General features: G+C 39.3%; 1 protein-coding gene across 1 annotated transcript in view; it reads right to left on the minus strand.

Moving 5' to 3' along the window:
- Positions 1-9,159: 9,159 nt before the first annotated feature.
- Positions 9,160-20,241, minus strand: part of KCNK10 (potassium two pore domain channel subfamily K member 10) — a gene marked incomplete at both ends in the record, with an annotated part of 66,761 nt that continues 55,679 nt past the window's right edge. Inside the window, 3 exons of the mRNA XM_080620187.1 lie at positions 9,160-9,783; positions 11,721-11,863; positions 15,077-15,263. Coding sequence (XP_080476313.1) covers positions 9,160-9,783; positions 11,721-11,863; positions 15,077-15,263 — 954 coding nt within the window. The remainder of the gene's footprint in view (positions 9,784-11,720; positions 11,864-15,076; positions 15,264-20,241) is intronic.

A 20,241-nucleotide genomic window follows, 5' to 3' on the forward strand; every position in this document is an offset into this window, starting at 1 on the left:
TCTTTACTGGTTCTTTGCAAAACAGCCTCAGTCTGTGTTCTGTTTTCTTTCTTTTTCTATCCTTGCATTCCTAGCTTGTGCTCTCAGATATGCTGGGTACTTTCTTTCCCATAAACCCTCACAGGAAGAAGATATTTGCAGGCAAAACTCTGTCCATTGTGAAATTTTCTGTCTTCTTCTGCCCAGATAATCATGCAAGGGGAAGCAACTAGCTAGCAAATGTTAGGTCTGTACATAGTGCATACAGTGATAATAGTCTTACTCCTTGCTGGGTTAGCTCTGAAAGGTTAACAAAAGCATGATGTAGTGTGCATGTCTTTATTTTCACTGATGACATCTGCAAAAGCATGAAATGCACAGAAGTCCAGATATGTTCAGTGAGATAGTGGCTTTTAGGTAAAAGATTTTGGTCTGGGTTGATTTGGGGGGTTTGTTTGTTTGTCAGTTTGTTTTTCCAAGAATTACAGTACACGTTTTTCCTGATTTTGGATGAAGATGAAAGTGAATTGTTTACTTCAAGAAATACTCAAATTTCTTATACAAAGTAGAACTGTGTTGCTCACTTTGCTCTCCTTTTTTTTTTTTTCCATGTGATTCTTATGGTTCTAAATGAGAGAGAAGCATGATTTGCCCTTGGTGAATCAATGCTGGCTTTTCCCAATCACGTGCTTCATTTGATTTCTTATAGTCCGCAACAAGGATTCATTCCATAGCTTTTACAGGGACTGAAGTAAGACTGATGTGCCTATAATTTCCTGGATCCTCCTTTAAGGAGGTAAAGGTTAAAGATAGAGGTGTAGAAAGTGTTGAGAACCTCTGCTTTTTCGTCATTATTAAATGACTAATTCACCTGTCTTGATTAACAGTGGACTAATACTTTGTTTCTGTTCCTGCTTGATGTTTACATACCTGAAGAATCCTTTCTTGTGGTTTTTGACGTCTCTGGCCAATTCCAATTAAAGCTGAGCTTTTACTTTTTTAATGAATCTCTGCACACCCTGGCAATGCCCTTGTAGTTCTCAACAGGTATTTGTCTGCTCTTCCATCCCTGTTTAAATTTGGTTCAGTAATGACATTCACCCAAAAGAGAGCATGGGGCTCTGCGTAAGAAATGGCACCATCAAGAAACACATCAGCACTTTGTGCCAGAGAGGAAGGAAGGGATGACACAGAAACAATCTCCTGCAGTGAGGAAAGTCTCCAGTGTCCTCCACGGAAATGATCTAAAGTTTTGCTGGAAAGCAGCTCGCTCCATGCCAGCCTAAGCAGTATGCTGTGAAACCCATTCAGTTTTAGTATGTTAGTTCTAAACTTATTATTTATTCATGCAACTTTTATCTTTTTTCTTTTTACACTACCATGTAATAATTTGCTTCAGAAATAGTTACTGTTATGCGAAACAGCAGACTGTACTGAGAAAATCATGTTTCAGCTAGAATCTAGTGCAATCCTTATTATCCTGCATGCAGATTCTAAAGCGAAAAAAGGTATTTCACAACTTTAACAACACATCCACCCTCTTTCTTTTTTCTGTTTTTTTCACTGTCTTTCTCAATCACCTCCAGGAACAATGACTTGGGCCAGCTGGTTAGAAAAATCAGCTTGCTCAGGGACTCTAAAAACAAAGCAGCCTTCTGTATGGCCCAGACAAGAAGTCACAGAGAAAACAGTTGTAGCTAGATAAGGGCATGCCCCTGGACATAGAAATCAAGTGAACAAGCAGAATGAGAATGTGAGTAAACTAGAAAATGTAAATAACCGTATTTGCCAGAAAAAAATACAGAGTAGCTAAAGCAGGTCTGATTAAGAGGCATATGCTTATTGGGGAAGAGACCATTTGGAAATAGGTGTGTTTTGGAGAAATACGTTTTGACTTATGCAATTAATACACAACAAGTAGAAAAAAACAGTATGGACTGTGTAGCATGAACAGCTTATAAAGAGTAGCACAAAAACAAGGGAGATATTCTTTTTCACAGTCCAGAGGCTTTTTCCAAGGGAAGGCTCAGCCATGAAGGGTCTCTATGTACACTATATAGAAGTATCAACCATGGTTGCAGGAATTTTTTATCACCCCCATTTGCTGACAAAAGAACCACAGTGCAAGAATTTGCATCCTCTGTGAGTACACTATGACTGGCCTGTGTTGCAGTTTCCCAATTTGACAGAAACAAGACAAGGCAGCAGGGGAAACCAAGGCCTCACATAGAAGGTAGTCAACATGAAGACACCAAAAAAGCTGCGAAAATGCAAGAGTTCACATTAAAAGACAACCCCAACTCTGTCTGTGCTTCCAACGGTCAAAAGAGCTTCACCTCCTCTCTGAGCAAGTAACTTCTTCCAGACACCCTGGCAAAAAATTTCTACAGATAGAGACTAGGAAAGAGAAGTGGTGCATCCTCAAAGCTCTGCTTCTTTCTTCTCTACTGACTGGTCATCAGATGCAGAAACATGGCTCAGTATGTGTGGAAGTATGGCTGGGAGTTTGTGCTTCTGTTCTGAAACCAGCCCAGCTTCCCAAATTAGGGACCCAGAAAGCATCATAATCTGGATTGTCAACCAAAAAGAAAAGGCAGGAGTAGCAAAAGAAGCAGGAAGATTCAGGAACAGTGAGATTACCTGCAGCGCACTGTTTCCACAATAACCCACAAAAGGGAAAATTAAAGCTCTACCCTTGATGGATGATAAGACAACAGAGAGAGAGTAAAAAACAACAACAGGAAAAGGGGTTTCATCATCCAGAAGGTCTTTGTTGCAATTTCTTTTTTCCATTTTTGTAAAACATTACATCATAAAATAAAGACAATAGCAGCAAAGCTCATCAAGATGGCACAAGCACATTCTGTTCGGTACGCTAATTACATATATGGAATTGTCCCTTTTCTGCAAATGCCTTTATAAAGCACTATAAAATCTTACGGAGAGAGAGTAAGAGGGACAGAGACAAAAGCGTAGATAGAACATGCTTGCAAGTAGATTTACTGATTGCTTATACTATAATCTAAAGTTGATCAGGAAAAATAGGTCAGCATCCTACCAAAACAGTTTCCCAAAATTTTAAGAAAGCTCTTTTGCAATTGCATGGCTAAAAAATCACTAATAATGAGGATTCAGCCCTACCCACAAGGTCCAGATCAAATTCTGTTAGAACTTGGAAAAAAATCCATCTAAAACTACATTGAAAGCCTGGCCTGAATTAATTTAAATTGCTGGTAAGCTGTGATCCAGATACAAATCCTGTCTTCTTTTAATTATAGCTACTACATGTCTCCATGATCTGGGAAACTGCTAAATGGTAGGCTGAAATCTGGTATGTTTGGCTTACATCTCACAATAGGCACTGTAAGCTTTCCTTTTTAAGCATCCAGCTCTTACAAGGGAAAAAACGAGTGTGTGGGTGGAATATATTTGAGAGATTAAAGTATTCTCTCTCACATGCCAAACATCACCTGCCTGTGATTTGCTCTCAAGGAGCTGAGCCAAGGAAAGCAGATCCTATTTGCCTCAAAAGGCCACCTGCTAGAGAAATGTTCACTTTCCCCCGAAAGCACTGCTATTTCATGGTTATAAGACTCAGCTCAGATGTGACCTGTAACCAAAGATGAGGTAGCACAGAATTTCACATCTACCTGCATGGAGAGTGAAGGCAGCACCACTAAAGCTGTGTGCAAGAACCGATTACATGGGCCATGCAAAGGCTGGGCATGTGCATATGTTCACTGGGGACCTTTTTTAAACTGGTTTCTGAGAACTCACCATGTTGTGGATAAGACCTGCCTTTAGAGTGACCTTCTCAACTCAGCATGATTCAGCTCACAGAGCATGTGCTGGCTACATCAGGAGATCTCCAAATTAGCTTTCACAACTGCTTCCTCAGTTGTTTGATTTCAACAGTGTGAGGCAATAATCTAACATCATTATGTACTTCAGTTGCACTGGCAGGAGGAAAAAAAACCCATATGGTCTAGCTCAGCAATGGTATTGAGGAGAGTAGCTGCTACTGATAGTAAAAGAAATGGGGACTTCGGGAAGAATTAGGCAACCTAAAGGAAATGTCAGATCTGCATTTTTTTGCTGATATATTTCAGGTAACTAGTTTCATACATTAATCTGCAAGCCTTTATTTGAGTTTCATAGATTTGTGTTGATTTGCTTTGTGTTATCACTGATATTTAATTGCTAGGAAACTGTTTCTAAGGCTATGTTTACCTGTATTTAGCAGTGATATAATGCCATCCCAGTAAGTGTAAATGGCACTGTAGAGATGAGTCAAAACAGCAGGTTTTTTGTTCTAAAAAGCTTAGAAATAACAAGCTAGCTCCACTTTACAGCACTGATTTGATGGGGACAGATTTTGGCCTTAGATTAAACAAAACAGTTCAGAACAAATAAATGTACAGGAAGGACTAAAGCAGTTCCCAATCACCTTTCAAATTCATACCTATGAAGTAGAAGACTTCTTGTTCTATGTTAGTAGGCAGCATAACATAAATCTTGGGTTTTGCCTGTTATTTATTTTTAGTGGAAGATAGGAAAAGTGAGACCAGCAGACGTCATGCGACCGGACAACACAAATAGACCCCTGAGAAAACCAAAGCTGGCAAACAAACACCACATTTACAGCATAAACATAAACTCTCCAGGAAAATGCAGGGTTTTTAAGGACAGGGTTTTTAACACCCTGAACTCACAGACATATTTTATTGTAGATTAGAAAATTTTGTAGAAAATCTCTGGCATAGCCCATTAATGGCTTTGGAAGAAGCAGATTTCTGCTAGAGACATCATAAAGCCAGACAGCAGAAGCTCAGATGATTTATAATTTCATAGCAACAACCAAAATCAGATTTCATGAATATAAATCACTGGAGGGTTTATTTACTATTATTTCTAATAACATTTATTAGAAATAATCTTCCCTATTAAAGGATAATGAAATTCAGAGACTGCCACATGGATGAAGATACAAATCTTTTCAAAACCGCTCATGCCAAATCTGCACAAGTTCAGTGGTGGTTCAGGAGGATCCCCAAAGTAGCATGCCAGAATTCTCCTGCACAAGACAGAAGAAAGTGGGTCTGCAGAGCTGAAAGCTGTACGAAAAGAGAAGCTGAATTGTCCTCTGTGTGTGAGGGCTGTGGCTACAGAAATTCCATGTTTCCTTTGTTTTTTCAGATCCCAATTCCCATGTCAAGCCATGTTGTGCTTAAGGCAGAATCTGAGAGTTAAAGTCAGTAAGTCACCCTTTTGTTTGGCTTTCTATATTCAGGCTGCTGTGAAAAAGCATAATTTAGAACCATTGGATGTGGTTCAGACTATCTTTTTCTAAAACTTTCAATAATGGTGTAACAGCCCCACTACAAATAACATCACAAGTTTTTATAAGCATTAGTACATGCCAAAGGATGAGAATTTTAGCCATAAAAACACTTCATGCTTGAACTGAGATTCTCTCTCAAGCTGTTGAATACAAAACCAAAGGATGGCCTTTACAAGGGGAAAAGAAATTTAGGACGTTAAATTGTCATTTTAGTTGTCAGACGTTTCTGTCTGGCTCCCTTTGCAATACACCATTTGCACTTCCCATATTATAATAAAAATTATATATATTGAGGTATGTAATAGGCAGTCATACAGAAGAAAGTATTTACTTCAGTAGCAGACTGGCAGCTTTCTTAGCAAGTTTCACAGACACAGAAATTGAAAGGAATGAAAGAGAGCATTTTGCTTTCATGTAAAAGGTCATCAAATGCTCTGTTCAGTATCTCACTGAGAGTTCATTCAGAATTACCCTTTGTCCCTGAAACTATCATGTCCCAAACCAGGAGCTGCTGAAGACACAGCTGAAAAAGTGTCAGCTAGGGGCTCTCAGATGGCATGGACAGGCAGAGATTGGAGTGAGGCACACACATCATCAGGTAGAATCTGGACAGAATCAGACCTAGAACTCAGAAAGTTTAAAGGTAAAAATATGCCAGGCTTTCATTGTGCTATTCCATCAGAGCATACAGTTCTGAAGTTGGCCACCAAACCCCACCTTCTCAGTAACTTTGTCCATGTTGACCTGTTTTCCATGTTTTGCCCACAATGCCCTGCTCACACAGACAAGTCCTACAAGACAGACTTTGGTTTCCCTGTTCCTAATCAGCAGAAATGCTCTGGCTATAACTAAGCCTTATATTTCACATACAGGAAATATCCTTAGAGCTGCCTGTGCATCTGTGCAGGACTTCTCCATTACAGGCAAGCATTTCTTGTGACAAGAACTCATTGAGGAACAAATAACACCACATGCATGATGTTAGTTTTGGCATTTAGTAAGGAGAATTGTTAGCACAATCTATGTGTATTGCATGCTTCTCGAGTCACATGAGATACTTTTATGCACCTGATCCTTCATACAAGTAAAATGCAGGACTGTGTAACTAGGCAGTACTTTAATTCCCAGGACTCAAACCACATGCCTGAGAACTTCCGAACCTTTGCTGGAATTCAAATGCAAATCTAAATTGTAGCTTTCACTCTTAACTTCCCATCAGTAAAACCCCACATCTGAACAACCTAAAACCTTAATACATCCGAGTATGCTTCAACCATCCTGGTACTATAGAGTTAGCACAAGACGATTCACTGTATTTCTGGGAAGGACTTCAGAAGATTTACTCACAGGGCACTAGGCTGAACTTCATCCCAGGACTACCCAAAACCAGGAACAACAGGAGGGCTAAAGGACTCCAGTTCTTGAACAGACTTGCTGGTGTCTGGCTGTGGCTTGAGGAGGACAGAATCTAGAGATAGGATCTGAGAGTGGCCACAAGCTGCCATCTGCATCTTTGTGAAGCCACAGGGCTGCATGGCACAAAAATTTCCAGGACCCACAGCAGCTCTTGAGTCAGATGAAACCTTGCCTGGGGACTGGGCTTACTGCCCTGCCTCGAGTAAGATACAGCCAGAGTGCAGCACCTCACCTTAAGAGATTCATTGGTGAACTAAGCAGAATTCAATTTCTGTTGGATTTTATTGAGTTAAATCAATCCCAAATGACCTGAAATTTTTCAGACCTTGTTTTTTCATCCTTAATTTTCAGACAGATAATGAAATTAGAAAGATGATATTTCAAGGGCAGTGAACCAGCAGACAGAACATACTAAGAACTTCTTTCTTCCACTGCACTAATAGAATTTGGCTCACTTCTACTAATTGTTAAAGGTCAATTAGATTTGCAAATACGTATACTCAAAATTTGCATTTGCATGGTGGCCATGCTTCTCTTCATAGCCATGGCAAACATGTATTCTGGTGACTAATTAGATTTTGAGTTGGCTCATTGTGCACAAAATCTTAGACGCTATCACAGAAAATGAAGCATGCATTTTTGTGTACATAGACATGGGCAGGCGATTCCAAAAGTCTGTGTCTGTATAACCTACAAGCTTGTAAGGATTGGTTTGTCTCTGACATCTACATCCATATTTACTTTACTTTTAAGCCTACACTTTGAATTGCAGGAATATTTAGGATTTTGTGAAGGTGCAGGGAAAGCATCATTGGTGCAAATGTGTATCTCATCTCCAGCATGCAAAGTCTTCTATCTGCAATGGTAAGCATAGTAGCCGACAGGCTGAGGCTACTGAGGCTTGTTTTGCAATTCACATTAATTACTTTGCAGCCTTTTCTTTGAGTATTCACTGTGAAGTCTAGAGACATTTGCATTTCTTATATCCATCAGTCCAGGTTTTTTTTAAAATGCCCACAGTTTGGTTCCATTTCACTTTAGTCTAAAAATGCAGAAAGCGCATATTTAGACTTTATCAAGAAAAGAGATAGCAAAGGTCAAACAAAGATAGTACCTGAAAGGAAATAAAACAATTCAAAATAATGGTCTAAAAAGTTACAAAATATGACAGCATTAATGGCACTTAAAGCTATAAGCACTTAAAAGATTACCACCATATTTTTCTCAACTTCTTTTCCTAAATTTCTGTTTTCTTTTTCCCTTTTCTTTATTTTCTGAGATTATGACTCAGCTTATATCTAAATCCAAAAAAAACAAAAGGGGCAGAGAGCCCTGAGAATCTATAGTTGCCCTGGCCCTCATGTGAATAGCGTATATGCTTAATGTCTATTTTTTAAAATTCAGATGCAGCTACAGATAACAGCAGTTTGCTGACATGCAAAAGCTAGAACTTTCCTTCTCCCTTCATAGTCTTACAGCATTAAAGTTGAAGGGTTTTTTTTTTTCAGTGGTAGAAAGTATGAATGAGAAATTCTTTTAAAAAAAGAACCACTGTTTTTTACACCTAGCCAAATATCATTAATGTTTCTCTTCTTTTAAGCAACGTAGCACAAGATGTTGCACTTTCTTCATATGAACTTTCCTGCTGTGACATTACATTGAATATTTCCTACACAAGAAAAAAAAAAATCCATTTGTTCCCTTTCCTTTTTTATTTTTTTTTTTTTGTCACTGGTTAAGAGAAATACCCACAGAGTTGTTTGGGGTTGTTTGTTTGTTTGTTGTTATTGAAAAGAGCAATCCGACCCTTAAATGTGTTTGTGTTGATTTTTCAAACCAGCACCAAGCTGGTGCTGTGTCCATGGACATTCTTTTGGAGTTTAGAAAGATTATGCATCTGTTTCAAAAATGGAAAAAAAGAAAAGTAAATCTAGAAGTCCAGCTTGGATCACGTGCCAAAACGTAAACTAAGCCTTACTGAGAGTTTCTAGTTCACTCCGATCATTTCTCCTCTTTTCAATCACCAGGGGAAGGTTTTATGGATGCATACTCCATTAGAAAGATACACTTTTTCATCCCTTTGAAAGGCTCTTCTTACATAGCTGCCCTTTGTCTAATAGTATACCATGGTAGGAGCACTCTGGTGATATTGCCATGGTTCTATCCCTTTTCATTTGTGTCTTACCCTGGTAATTTTATACAGGCTGAAATTTCCATGTGCGTAGCTTTCTGTTGCCATTCTGCAGTGCTGTGTTCCTGATTTGTTTTGGCAGAGCAAGCTTGAGTCTTTATGGCACAGTGAAATATTCTTCGATGCTATATAATTCAGGCTGAACAAGGAGTTTGTATAAGGCACGTGTCTCAATATATATATGTATATAAAAACACTAACATTGTTAATTTAAGTCAAGCATCTTTTACATTTAATTTCTGTCTTCAAGTAACACTTTGTTTTCATGTTCCCTTTCTTTGGTTTCATTGGGGATCACTCCATTCTCCAGGTCTGAGTGCTGCTGGATGCAGTTGGTCAGGACTGCAGTGCTAGAAGAGTTCTCAGAATTACACATCTTCTCCGTCTCCTCTTCCTTTTTTTCTTCATCCAAGGAGTAGTTTCGGAAGGTCTCATAAATTTTATGCACATCCTCAGGGATGGTCTTTTTAAGGTCTTTGTTTTTCCTTTTGCTCATTTTAGCAGATGATCCAAACTTGTTAATAATGTTGTCCTCGGATGCTCCCTGCCCATGCTTGTTGAGCTGATCTGACCCTTTAAGGCGCAGGTTGTTAGGTCTGTTGTTGATGCTTTCCTGAGATGAGGCTTTGAAGCGCCCTGCTTCCAAGGCAGTAAAGACAGAGCGTTTCTCTGGAGAGAGCATGTCTAAAGAGTGGGCTCGCTGGTCCAGGCCCAGGCGCCTGCGCTCCATGCTCCGGATGGTGGCTGCCCGCTGAAGTTTGTCATGGATCTCCACACTCAGCCGCCTCCGTGTCTCTCTGAACTCAGCCGTCATGTTTGCTTTCCACTCTGCTGCGTGGGCTTTTATTTCTCCAACCTTTACAACAACAAGAGACAAAAATGAATAAAAAAAAGAAAGAAAAAAAAAAAAAAAAAAAAACAAAAAACAAAAAACAGGGCTACAGCCTTTACTAGCTAATTTATTAATTAATTATTAATTATTTAATTATTATATATATATTATATATATATTATATATATATATTTAATTATTATAATATTAATTATTAATTTATTTACTAATAGCAGTGCAAGCACTTTCTTCTCTGGAATGAAATCAGAGACCAGTCACAGCTCCAGTGCATCCATCTGGACCCAAACTTCAGGAGCAAAGTGGTTATACTGGGCAAGCTCTAAACATACCAACTCATGACTGAGTAATGGCTTATGTGGCATGAACCTGTCTGCTTGTTTCACATTTTGCCACCTCACACATTTTATAGCTGTGTTATGTGATGGGAGGTGTTCACACTAATCTCTTCTTGGTTAAGAATAAAATTCCTGACTTATAATGTCAGTGGTAGATGGCCAAAACTAGGGAAAATTAATCACATATAGAGATATACCAAATGTGCTTCAGAACAGCACAACAACCAGTGTAGCAATACAGTAATGTATTTTCCCATATTGCTCATGGATGAAGCTGTTCAATCCCACTGAAGGCTCTGTACAGAACGTTAACGTTGGAAATACCTATTAGATAATTGTAAGTGGACTGCCGACTGATCCAGTCTATAGTCTTAAAAGAAGGTTTCAATTGCATAACTGTCCAAATACCACCCTCTCAAGCCAGCTGGAGGAGTTTTCAACACATATTCTGTGTGGGCAGCATAAGCATGTCCTCAAATATCTCACTGCTTTGATCTGTTTTACTCCTTTGCACGTAATAGCATAAGAATAAAGCTAAGAACAAAGAACCTCCATGGCTCCTGTATTGAATAACTCAGGTTCTGCACTCAGTGATCCTCAAAGAGGTCATCTTTGGTTCCTCAGGCCAGGTGACCAAGTATCCATTTAGCACCGGCAGGAAGCATGTCATGTCCACCATGAGATACCAGATTCACACCTCTAGGTGCCTGCTGATGATCAACCTGACAGCCAAAATTTCTGTTAAGCCCCCTTTTATCAATGGAGATGCAAAGAGGAGGCACTGGGCCTTAGGTAGCACAGATGACTTCATAAAAAATAACCAGCACTATCCCTCTGCCAACCTTTGTCTATGTGCGTTCTTTGGTTAACCCTGCCAGGTTACTTTTGCTGGTAATGCAGGAGGAGATTGCCTTAAAAACTGAAATTCTATTAACATCCTCCACAACAGTTTTCAGCTCAGAAGTCATGCAATTGCCTTCTATTTTCCAGCCTTGTTTCAATGAAACATTAGCAATACTGTCTTTGTATCATGGAAGATATGCTCTGAGTTAATTTAATCATGTTCTCCCCAGTGCTGACTACTCAGTTTCTTCAATTTTGAATAGTACAGTACTCAGTAAGGGGCCTGTATCTAAACCTTTGTTCAGAACCATATTCCCTGGCATAAGGAAAAGTAGGAAAACTCAATATAAATCACTGTTTTGAAGACAGATTCTTGTTTCTTAATGAAGAGAGACAATTAATGTCTTAAAAACCCACACATCTCCAATTTTTAAGGGGAGAACACTAATATTTTTATCACAATTTTGTAGCTAGTTTCAGAGTGAAGACTGGCCTTTCTTATTTGATAACTGCAATCCTACTGATCTGTTCTGTGTATTTGGTAGTACTGATAGAGGTGGAACAACCTTGGTTGCTTCTGTTGCTTCTTTTCCTCCCTAAAGATCAGAGCGAACTGGATACCAAAGGCAGCCAGTGAAGTAAACCATGGGGAATATCAAGCACTGGTCATGCAGAGAGGCATCCTTCTTTAGGACAAGCAGGAATCAGGCACTTAAAGCTCTCTTATAAAATGAAAAATCACTGAAAAATTACTAGTCATACCTCTTCTTTTGTCTTCTTGGACAGGACTCTTAGCCAGTCTCCAATCATACTCAGGACAGCAGCAAAATAGGCAAGGCCAACAAGGATCCAAAACCACACTAAGGGTTTATACCACTCCCGGTAATGGATATTAGAATTTCCTCCTGAAATAAGCATATACTTATGCTTAGGAATCATGAGATGCCAAAATTATGACAAAATAACTGCAATTCTGAGAAATGCCTGGAAGTATTTCTTGACTCTTGCCAACACCACTGTAGTTCTAATAATAGCCAAGAGGCCTGTCAGATGGGAGGAACACAGTCTGTTCTCAGTTTAAGCCTTGTCAAAATTACCTATTGTTCTGCTGCTATGAGACCTGCCAGAGCACCTAGTAAACACTTTTCTTCGATTTTGCATACTCTGAAGCAAGTCTGAAATTCCTACTTTGGTAGTACTTGCAACAGCATGAACACATTCCCAAGAAAGAAGTTTAATACAGCTAGACTTCCTTATTCTAAACTGCCTACAGCCTGGTAGCTGAGAAACTTTACAATTCAACTCCCTCAGGTTATAGTTTCCATATTTTATGGGTTTAGCCTCAGGAATGAGAGACCTATATGCAGGAGAATGAAAAGTAGCTTCCTCTCCAAATCAGGATGCCTGAAAGGAAGCCAACTGTGCATCAGCCCTGAGAATAAGGATATACTCTCTGCTTGGGTATCAGTTATAGGGTTATATTCTCTGAGCAGTGACTTGAGAGGAGATGCAGATCAAATGAAGCAACAAATAGCCTATATGGTCTTCATGCAAGTCTCGGGATGAGCTGACAAATCTAAAGAACTACGAAGAGCCTCAAATAAATGCAGTAGCAGCCACACAGCTACCTACCACAGAGCAGAGTAAACTTTTTCAAAAGCAAGCAAACACAACCTCACATTTGAGACTCCCAGCCCTACCACAGTGCTATGCACAGTGCAAGAATGAGAGCCAGTGAGAAGCAGGCACAGCCCTCAGCTGAAGTGAGTAAGAGGCAAAGAGTCTGCTCAGCCCCATGGGCACAGTCATATCCCTCAGTGCAGGTGAACAAAAGCCACCTTGGTGGTACCTGTGTAAAATCTCTGCCTGAAGAGCAAGCCTGACAGGGGACTCAGGAGGAGGATTGCATATTTCCTGGACTCCAGCCTTGGTTAGACAAGAGCTAGACATCAAGATATACTTCTGTATGACTACAGAGGGATTTTAGGATTTTCCACCCATCACCAGACAACACAGTTCAGCATTTTCCCCAGAGCTGTTTGCAATGTGAGACATTCCTATGACTCTGTAATTTTATCCAGACTCAGTATGAGTGTACATACGGTGTTTGAACATCCCTATGGAAAGTCAGACATTTGAGAATTGGCAGTGACCCAAATACTGGGTTTGATGATAACCTCTCCCCGTAGACTTCATGAATCACTTTCTTTTCTCCAGTCTTTAAGAGTGTGAAACAATGGGAGGTGGGAGCTGCTGTTGCTACAGTACAAAGAGGCTCTTCTGATCATATGTGTCCCTGAGGAAGCCTGCTATGAAACAGATTGTCTAGGTCTATCTTACAGAGTAATCAGGCAGCTGAGAAAGTATGAGACCACTTTTTTCAGCCTATCAGATATTCTGGTTTTTTTCAGGCTCCATCCACAATTTTATCTCCATCAGTAGTACAAACACCTTCCAGCCTGCCAAGAGCTGGAACATATTCTAGGTGGAATAAATCAGTATAGCTCCATTGATGCTGTTTTACCCAATACAATGTAGGTTTTTTATTTGATGTTGAAGAGACAGAGATACTGAGAGATTAAAGTGACAGAAAATAAAAGTGACAGAAAATCTGTCTCAAAACCAGCAATAAACCCCAAATCTCCTGGTGATCACCTGCCTTAAACGCTTATCATGAGATTGCCTCTGAAGTGTTCTTATTCAGGATCATCTATTTGATTTTTGAAAAATCCTGGTTGTTAGTAGACACCCAGCTGCGAGTCATATTCTCCTAATCTTGCTGGATATAATCATTTAATATTCAGAGTTTGGTTGTTGTTTTATTTTTACTATTATATATTTAAAAAAAAAAAAAAAACCAAAAAAAAAACCAAAAAAAAAAACCAAAAAAAAAACCAAAAAAAAAAAAAAAAAAAAAAAAAACCAATACCAAAGTGTGATATGCTTCAGAAAAATATTGTGAATTATTTTTATTTCATACTGTGGTACCGCAAAGACAGGATATCAGTGAGCTTCTCTTCACATTTAAGTGGTTAAAATAGACCAAGCTCAATCATTTCTGCATCTGAATGCTTGTAAAACACCTCTTTTTCATATCTGGGGCTTTCTTTGTTCAGTGCGGTTTTTTCCTCACTAATTCATGTCTTCTATACCAGTATGTAATAAAAAAGGAGGATTAGAGTCTTCTCTACAAAATGACTTGTCTGCAGCTCTTCAGCAAAGAAACTTTACATATCCCTGTAGTTTCATTTGATATTTTTAACCCATTTGTATTTCACTGATAGGACGTAACAAAACAGTGGTGTAATATGGCTATAACACAGGGATCTTAGCCTTTAATTAGGACCACTAACAGGAACAAAGAGGAGAGGACATGCAGTAATGGGAAAAAAAAAAAATCCACTTATTTAACCAACTTGTCATTAGCAAAGCAGTTGTATGGCAAAAAAAAACCAAAAAAAAATCTCATCTTTCCAGCCAACAATCTTGACTCCCTCTTTGGAAACTGATAAGCATGGGTATTTATAGTTCCTGCTATCACTGTATTAATCTTGGAGATTATCCTCCTAGCACTGAGATGTATATTCCATTAGTCCTTCTCTTCCTAAATGTGTCTTCCTTAACAAGGCAACTACAGTGTCAGACTTTCTGCCAAGCTTAGAGAATGCAGTTTCTGAAAAGCTGCAGCTCCTGTAGCAGCAGCCCACTACTGCATTAAAGAAGATTTCTCCAGCCCTATGGCTCAGCCCTACTTTGTAACAGCTTCATCCATTCATCATTTTGGTTACTTGCTTCTGCAGTCAGACTCAGATTGAGCCCTAATGGACTAATACAAATTTTGAATCCAACGGGAGAGTAATTTGACTTGTGCATAATTCATTGCCCAATAAAGGATAATCAGGGCTTCCCATGCTCCCATTATCTACACTGCTGAAAGCTTGCAATCTGCAGATGCCAAAGCACCTGGATCTTAAATCAACCTGGTGTCCTATTGCACAGTAACCCCAACAGAAACACCCAGAATATAATACGTTATGAAAAGCCTCCTCTCTATACCAGAAAACCAATTCTAAGAACCAAGGCTCTCATGCACAGTGACTAGGATGGAAGCTGCTCACCTGCTACAAAGTCACCGAAGCCAACAGTAGTCAGAGTGACAACCACAAAGTAGGTGGACTCCAAGGCTGTCCATCCCTCGATGTGTTTGAAGATAACTGCAGGAATGGTCACAAAGACAATGCAACCTGCCAGGATGAAGACGATGGTAGAGATCACCCGGATCTTTGTTTGACTCACTTGCTTTTTCTAGAAACAGGAAATAAAATTTAAAAAAAAAAAAAAAACCACAATATTTTTGAGTGGATTTCTGGATTAGTCACATACCTTGTAAACAGCAGAGTGATTGTGCTGGTGTCAACTGGTATACCTCTTTCTGCCTTGATTGAGCTTATTAGGTGGAATACAACCTTCCCTCCCCATTAGTGAGAGCCCTGCCTGGGTAATTGTGACCCTCTACCTCTGGCCCCAGAAAATTGTGCTTCCCATTATCCATGCACTAGGCAGCTACTAACTACTAAGAAACAAAGGCTGGAAGAACAGCCCTGAGCTTCAGAAAGACTCCAGTACACTCCAGTTCAGCTTCAATGTGTAAGAAAAAATGCACATTCATATATCCATATATGTGTATGTACACTTATACTGCCTCACCAACACCAAGCATGCAACAAACATGACCAAGACTAAAATGAAAATAAACCCTTTCTTTCCTGTAAAAAACAAAATTAAATGTTATGTACCAATAATTCATGGTTCTGGTTTTCCACGCTCAGAATTTCCAGCTTTCATTCACAAAAATTAAGGTTGAAAAATAGAGAGCTGCATTATCAGTTTACTCCAGAAATGAAGGATTTATGTCAAATACCAAACAACCTGAGACAAAATTACCTACATAAATCCACACTGGAAATCTCTTGAACAAAGAGTATGTGTTATTGCCTGCTATAAACAGAATAGAAATATAGGCAGTGTAATTGCAACATTTTACACTCCTAGATCATATAAACTCTCAATTTATTTAATATAAACAGATTTGTTTCCAGTAATATTGATGCAAGCCTGGATTAATACAATTGACTCTGGCATATTTATTTCAGATATTCTCTGTTGTAAATAAACTCAAAATTCAATAGTTTCACAAGAAACCTGGAACTTACTAGATATCTTACTGTGGATTAATTACAGTGGCAGTGTAAATTCTGTATTTATCCTGGAAAAGGAATGTGGGTGTCACAGTTAGTCTCATACTTTCAAATTAGTTTTCCAAATCAAGCATCTTCCTTAACCCAGAAACGTGATCTATTTTCAGATTAGGACATTGCCTAGACAGGAAATAAGGTCTCAGAAGTTATCTTTGTAATATACAGAAGGGATATTGCCTGAGCTGGTTAATATCTAACCAGCATGTGAGCAGTACTAATGCTTCCACTAAAGCACAAGCATTTCTTTTAGAGTGTAATGTAAGACTCTCACGAGGCATTCATCTGATCTTGGAAGCTCTGCATTTAGAACCTGGGTAGCCATGTTTCATAGATACTTTTAGTTCTGAAACTGAGATGATCTCTACACCTATTTTTTTCATTTTGTGTGTGCGCATTGCACATTGTTTTCTGCACCTGGCTGAAGAGAAATATTTAAATAGGATTAGCAATATGATGCCAAAAATAAGGTTAATCCAATACAAGACATGGAAAAAACTGCCACTGGAGTACCAAGAAGAAAAACAACATAAGAATACAAAACCTGCCTTGACTTCTTATTGCCTCTTTTTCTGGAGTCATTTTGAACAATTTGCTAAAATACTAAAGGATGATCTAGCTTCCTTAAGAGATATGGACACATGTTCATAATAGCAGGATTTCAGACACACTGTATGTGGTGAATGGAAACACGCATGTTACATGGTGTCTTATACCAAAATACTTTTAGTCATGGAGGACTAGGATTTAACCAAGCTGTTGTTTACTTATTAGTGTTGCCACCATGACTTGTTCACCTTTACTAAATGCTCCAGTTTCCTGATAAATAAAAATGAAATGGCAGGCACCCTGCTCCACTTGAGGTTAGGAGGCATATGCAGTGCTGTATAGTACCAGAAGTCCTTGGACAAGAAGTATTTTGCAGCTGCCAAGAATTACAAGGAAAGCAAAGTTATGCATACTAATCCTTCCTCCAGTCCCAAACAGTAACATTAAAATTCTATGTGTCAGGATTGTCATTCTCATGGTAGAAACAGGAGTGGACAGAATGGCCTATAAATCAGTACCAAATGCTCAGGACATCCGAGTGACAAAATCAGCTGAAGTTCGCTGTTTTTTGAAGTAAAAATGGTAGCAACGTTAATGAGAGGATCTGCAGAAAGGCCTGACTCATGATATTGTGCACCTCCGTCACACAAAAACAGAGCAGCTGAGGATCTATTCTTTTCTTACTCTTCCACTGGTACAAATGAAGTCAGAAAGCAATGGTGAATCAGGCATTTTTAGAGCTACTGAAAAGAACACAAAAGCAAGACTCAAGAAGAAGAATTACTTAGCGTACGATAACACATGAAATTCAGGATACAAGTGAAAAGGGGGGTCTTTTTACAGTTAGACATGTATTCAGAGGACATTCACATAATTCTTATAGATCCAAAAAATGCCAAGGCATAAATGTGGAATATGTACGTGGAATATGTACATTGCAGTAACCATACGTTACAAAAAAGGTTGGTTTGCATGGAGTTTTTGCAGATGGAGTTGACCTTACTATTTTACTACAAAGAACATAATTTTTTGCTGCCCAGGTTTTCAGGAATAAGGAAACACAGCCTTTACATTCCAGTTTTGGCACAGTTGTATCAAGATGAGACTTACATTAGCCTAAGCCACCACGGTATTATGCTGTACCAAGTCGTTATTAAAACAAGCAAACATACACACACACACACACACATACACACACAACACTGAAGGCTGAGAAATCTGAAAGATTCATACAAACTTCTCTTTTAAATAGTATTTGCAACACTTGTAAGTAGCTGAGCAACTCCAGCCAGGCTAACACATCCTCTGAGCCCATTTTGTGGCATAAATACAGAGTTTTCTATAGGTGTCAAAATGAAACAGTAAAAGAGGCCTTTCTCCAAGAAAAGTTTAAGTAAAATGAAAACACTTTAAAAATAGATGCTTTCTACTGCCTTTTTTTTTTTCCTTTTAGTTCTGTTTTACTAACAAGTTTTCTTCACACTGAAGAAGCAAATAATTTGTAAGACATTAATCAAATATAAATAGATTAGTGCCTGCTAACAAGAGAGACTTCAATTTAAATCCACCTAGAGCAAATCTGGAAAAGACTTTAAGGAGGAATCAAAGAAGAAATAACAGTTTTCTGTGATATATCCACTTATGGGGAGAGGTCATTCCCATTTACTAATGAAGGTGCTGATTTTTAGCATTTAGCTGCCTTGAAAGTAGGTAAACAGGCAATACATCTGACATAGAATCATAGAATGGCTAGGGTTGGAAAGGACCTTAAGATCATCTAGTTCCAACCCACTACCATGGAAGGAACACCTCACGCTAGACCATGTCACCTAAGGCTCTGTCCAGCCTGGCCTTGAACGCTGCCAGGCATGAAGCGTTTACTACTTCCTTGGGCAGCCTGTTCCAGTGCCTCACCACCCTCAGAGTAAAGAGCTTCTTCCTTATATCTAACCTGAACTTCCCCTGTTTTAAGTTTGAACCCATTACCCCTTGTCCTATTGCTACAGTCCCTGATGAAGAGTCCCTCCCCAGAATCTTTGTAGGCCCTGTCCAGATTTTGAAGGCTGCTATGAGGTCTCCACGCAGCCTTCTCTTCTCCAGGCTGAACAGCCCCAACTTTCTCAGCCTGCCTTCATATGGGAGGTGCTCCAGTCCCCTGATCATGCTGCCCTCTGAGTAACACCACTCATTACCAGTCTCCAGTTGGACATTGAGCCACTGACCACAACTCTCTGTGTGTCCATCCAGCCAATTCCTTATCCACCGGGTGGTCCATGCATCAGATTTATGTTTCTCCAGTTTAAAGACAAGGATATTGTGCAGGACAGTGTTGAACACTTTGCACAAGTCCAGGTAGATGACATCAACTGCTCTGCCCCTGTCCATCACTTCTGTAGCCCCATCATAGAAGACCACCAAATTGGTCAGGCAGGATTTCCCCTTAGTGAAGCCATGCTGGCTGTCACCAAGCACCTTGCTGTTTTTCATGTGCCTTAGCATGCCTTCCAGGAGAATCTACTCCAAGATTTTGCCAGGCACAGAGGTGAGACTAAGGTCTGTAGTCCCTCAAGTCTTCTATTTTCCCATTCTTGAATATAGGGTCTGTATTTCCCTTTTTCCAGCCGTCGGGAGCTTCACCTGACTGCCATGATCTTTCAACTATGATGGCCAGTGGCTTAGCAACTTCATTTGCCAGCTCCCTCAGGACAAACAAATGGATTTCATCAGGTTCCATGGACTTGCACACATTCAGGTTCCTAAGATGATCTCAAACCTGATCCTCACCTACAGAGGGCCTAAGGTCTTCATTCTCCCAGTCTCTGCATTTGTCTTCCAAGACTTGAGCAGCAGCATCTTGCTCATATTCATTCAAACAACCTACCGTCAACCAGCTGTAGTGCCAAGAGGGGTGAGCACAGGCATTATCATGAAAATACCCTTCTCAGTAGAATTCTGTTCTTATGCATCTTTTCCAGCAATAATTGTGACCTCTTTTTTTTCCTTATTTTCTATTACATACACTGGGGTCTTATCAGGTTTGATCTTATCCAATAATTTCAGGAGTAAAAGAATTTTTTTTTCCCATCTTCTCTCTCTCTGGTCCTACAGATCAAAGCAGATAACTGGATTCATTTACATCTCCTGTCCTTTTCATGTGAATTAACTTGGGCACAACTTTTCTAACCTGGCTGTTGACAACAAAAGGACCAAACAAGGTCATTAATTTCCCAAGCTGAGACCACAGGGATAAGGCATATTTCTTCAAAAAAGGAGTAGGAGACATTAAGTATAGGACCAAAAGATGCTAGTCATTTATCAGACTAGACTATATTCTAATTATATGGAACATACATATTTCCATGAACAGCTTATTTCAAACATGCTTATTCCAAGGTTTTGTAGTGTCACCTCCCATTTCACAGTACTACTCAACCAAAAATAGCACTGGAACATTTGCCGCTTCACAGTGAGCTCAGATG

This window comes from Psittacula echo, assembly GCF_963264785.1.
Source record: "Psittacula echo genome assembly, chromosome: 5".
NCBI classification, from domain to species: Eukaryota; Metazoa; Chordata; class Aves; order Psittaciformes; family Psittacidae; genus Psittacula; species Psittacula echo.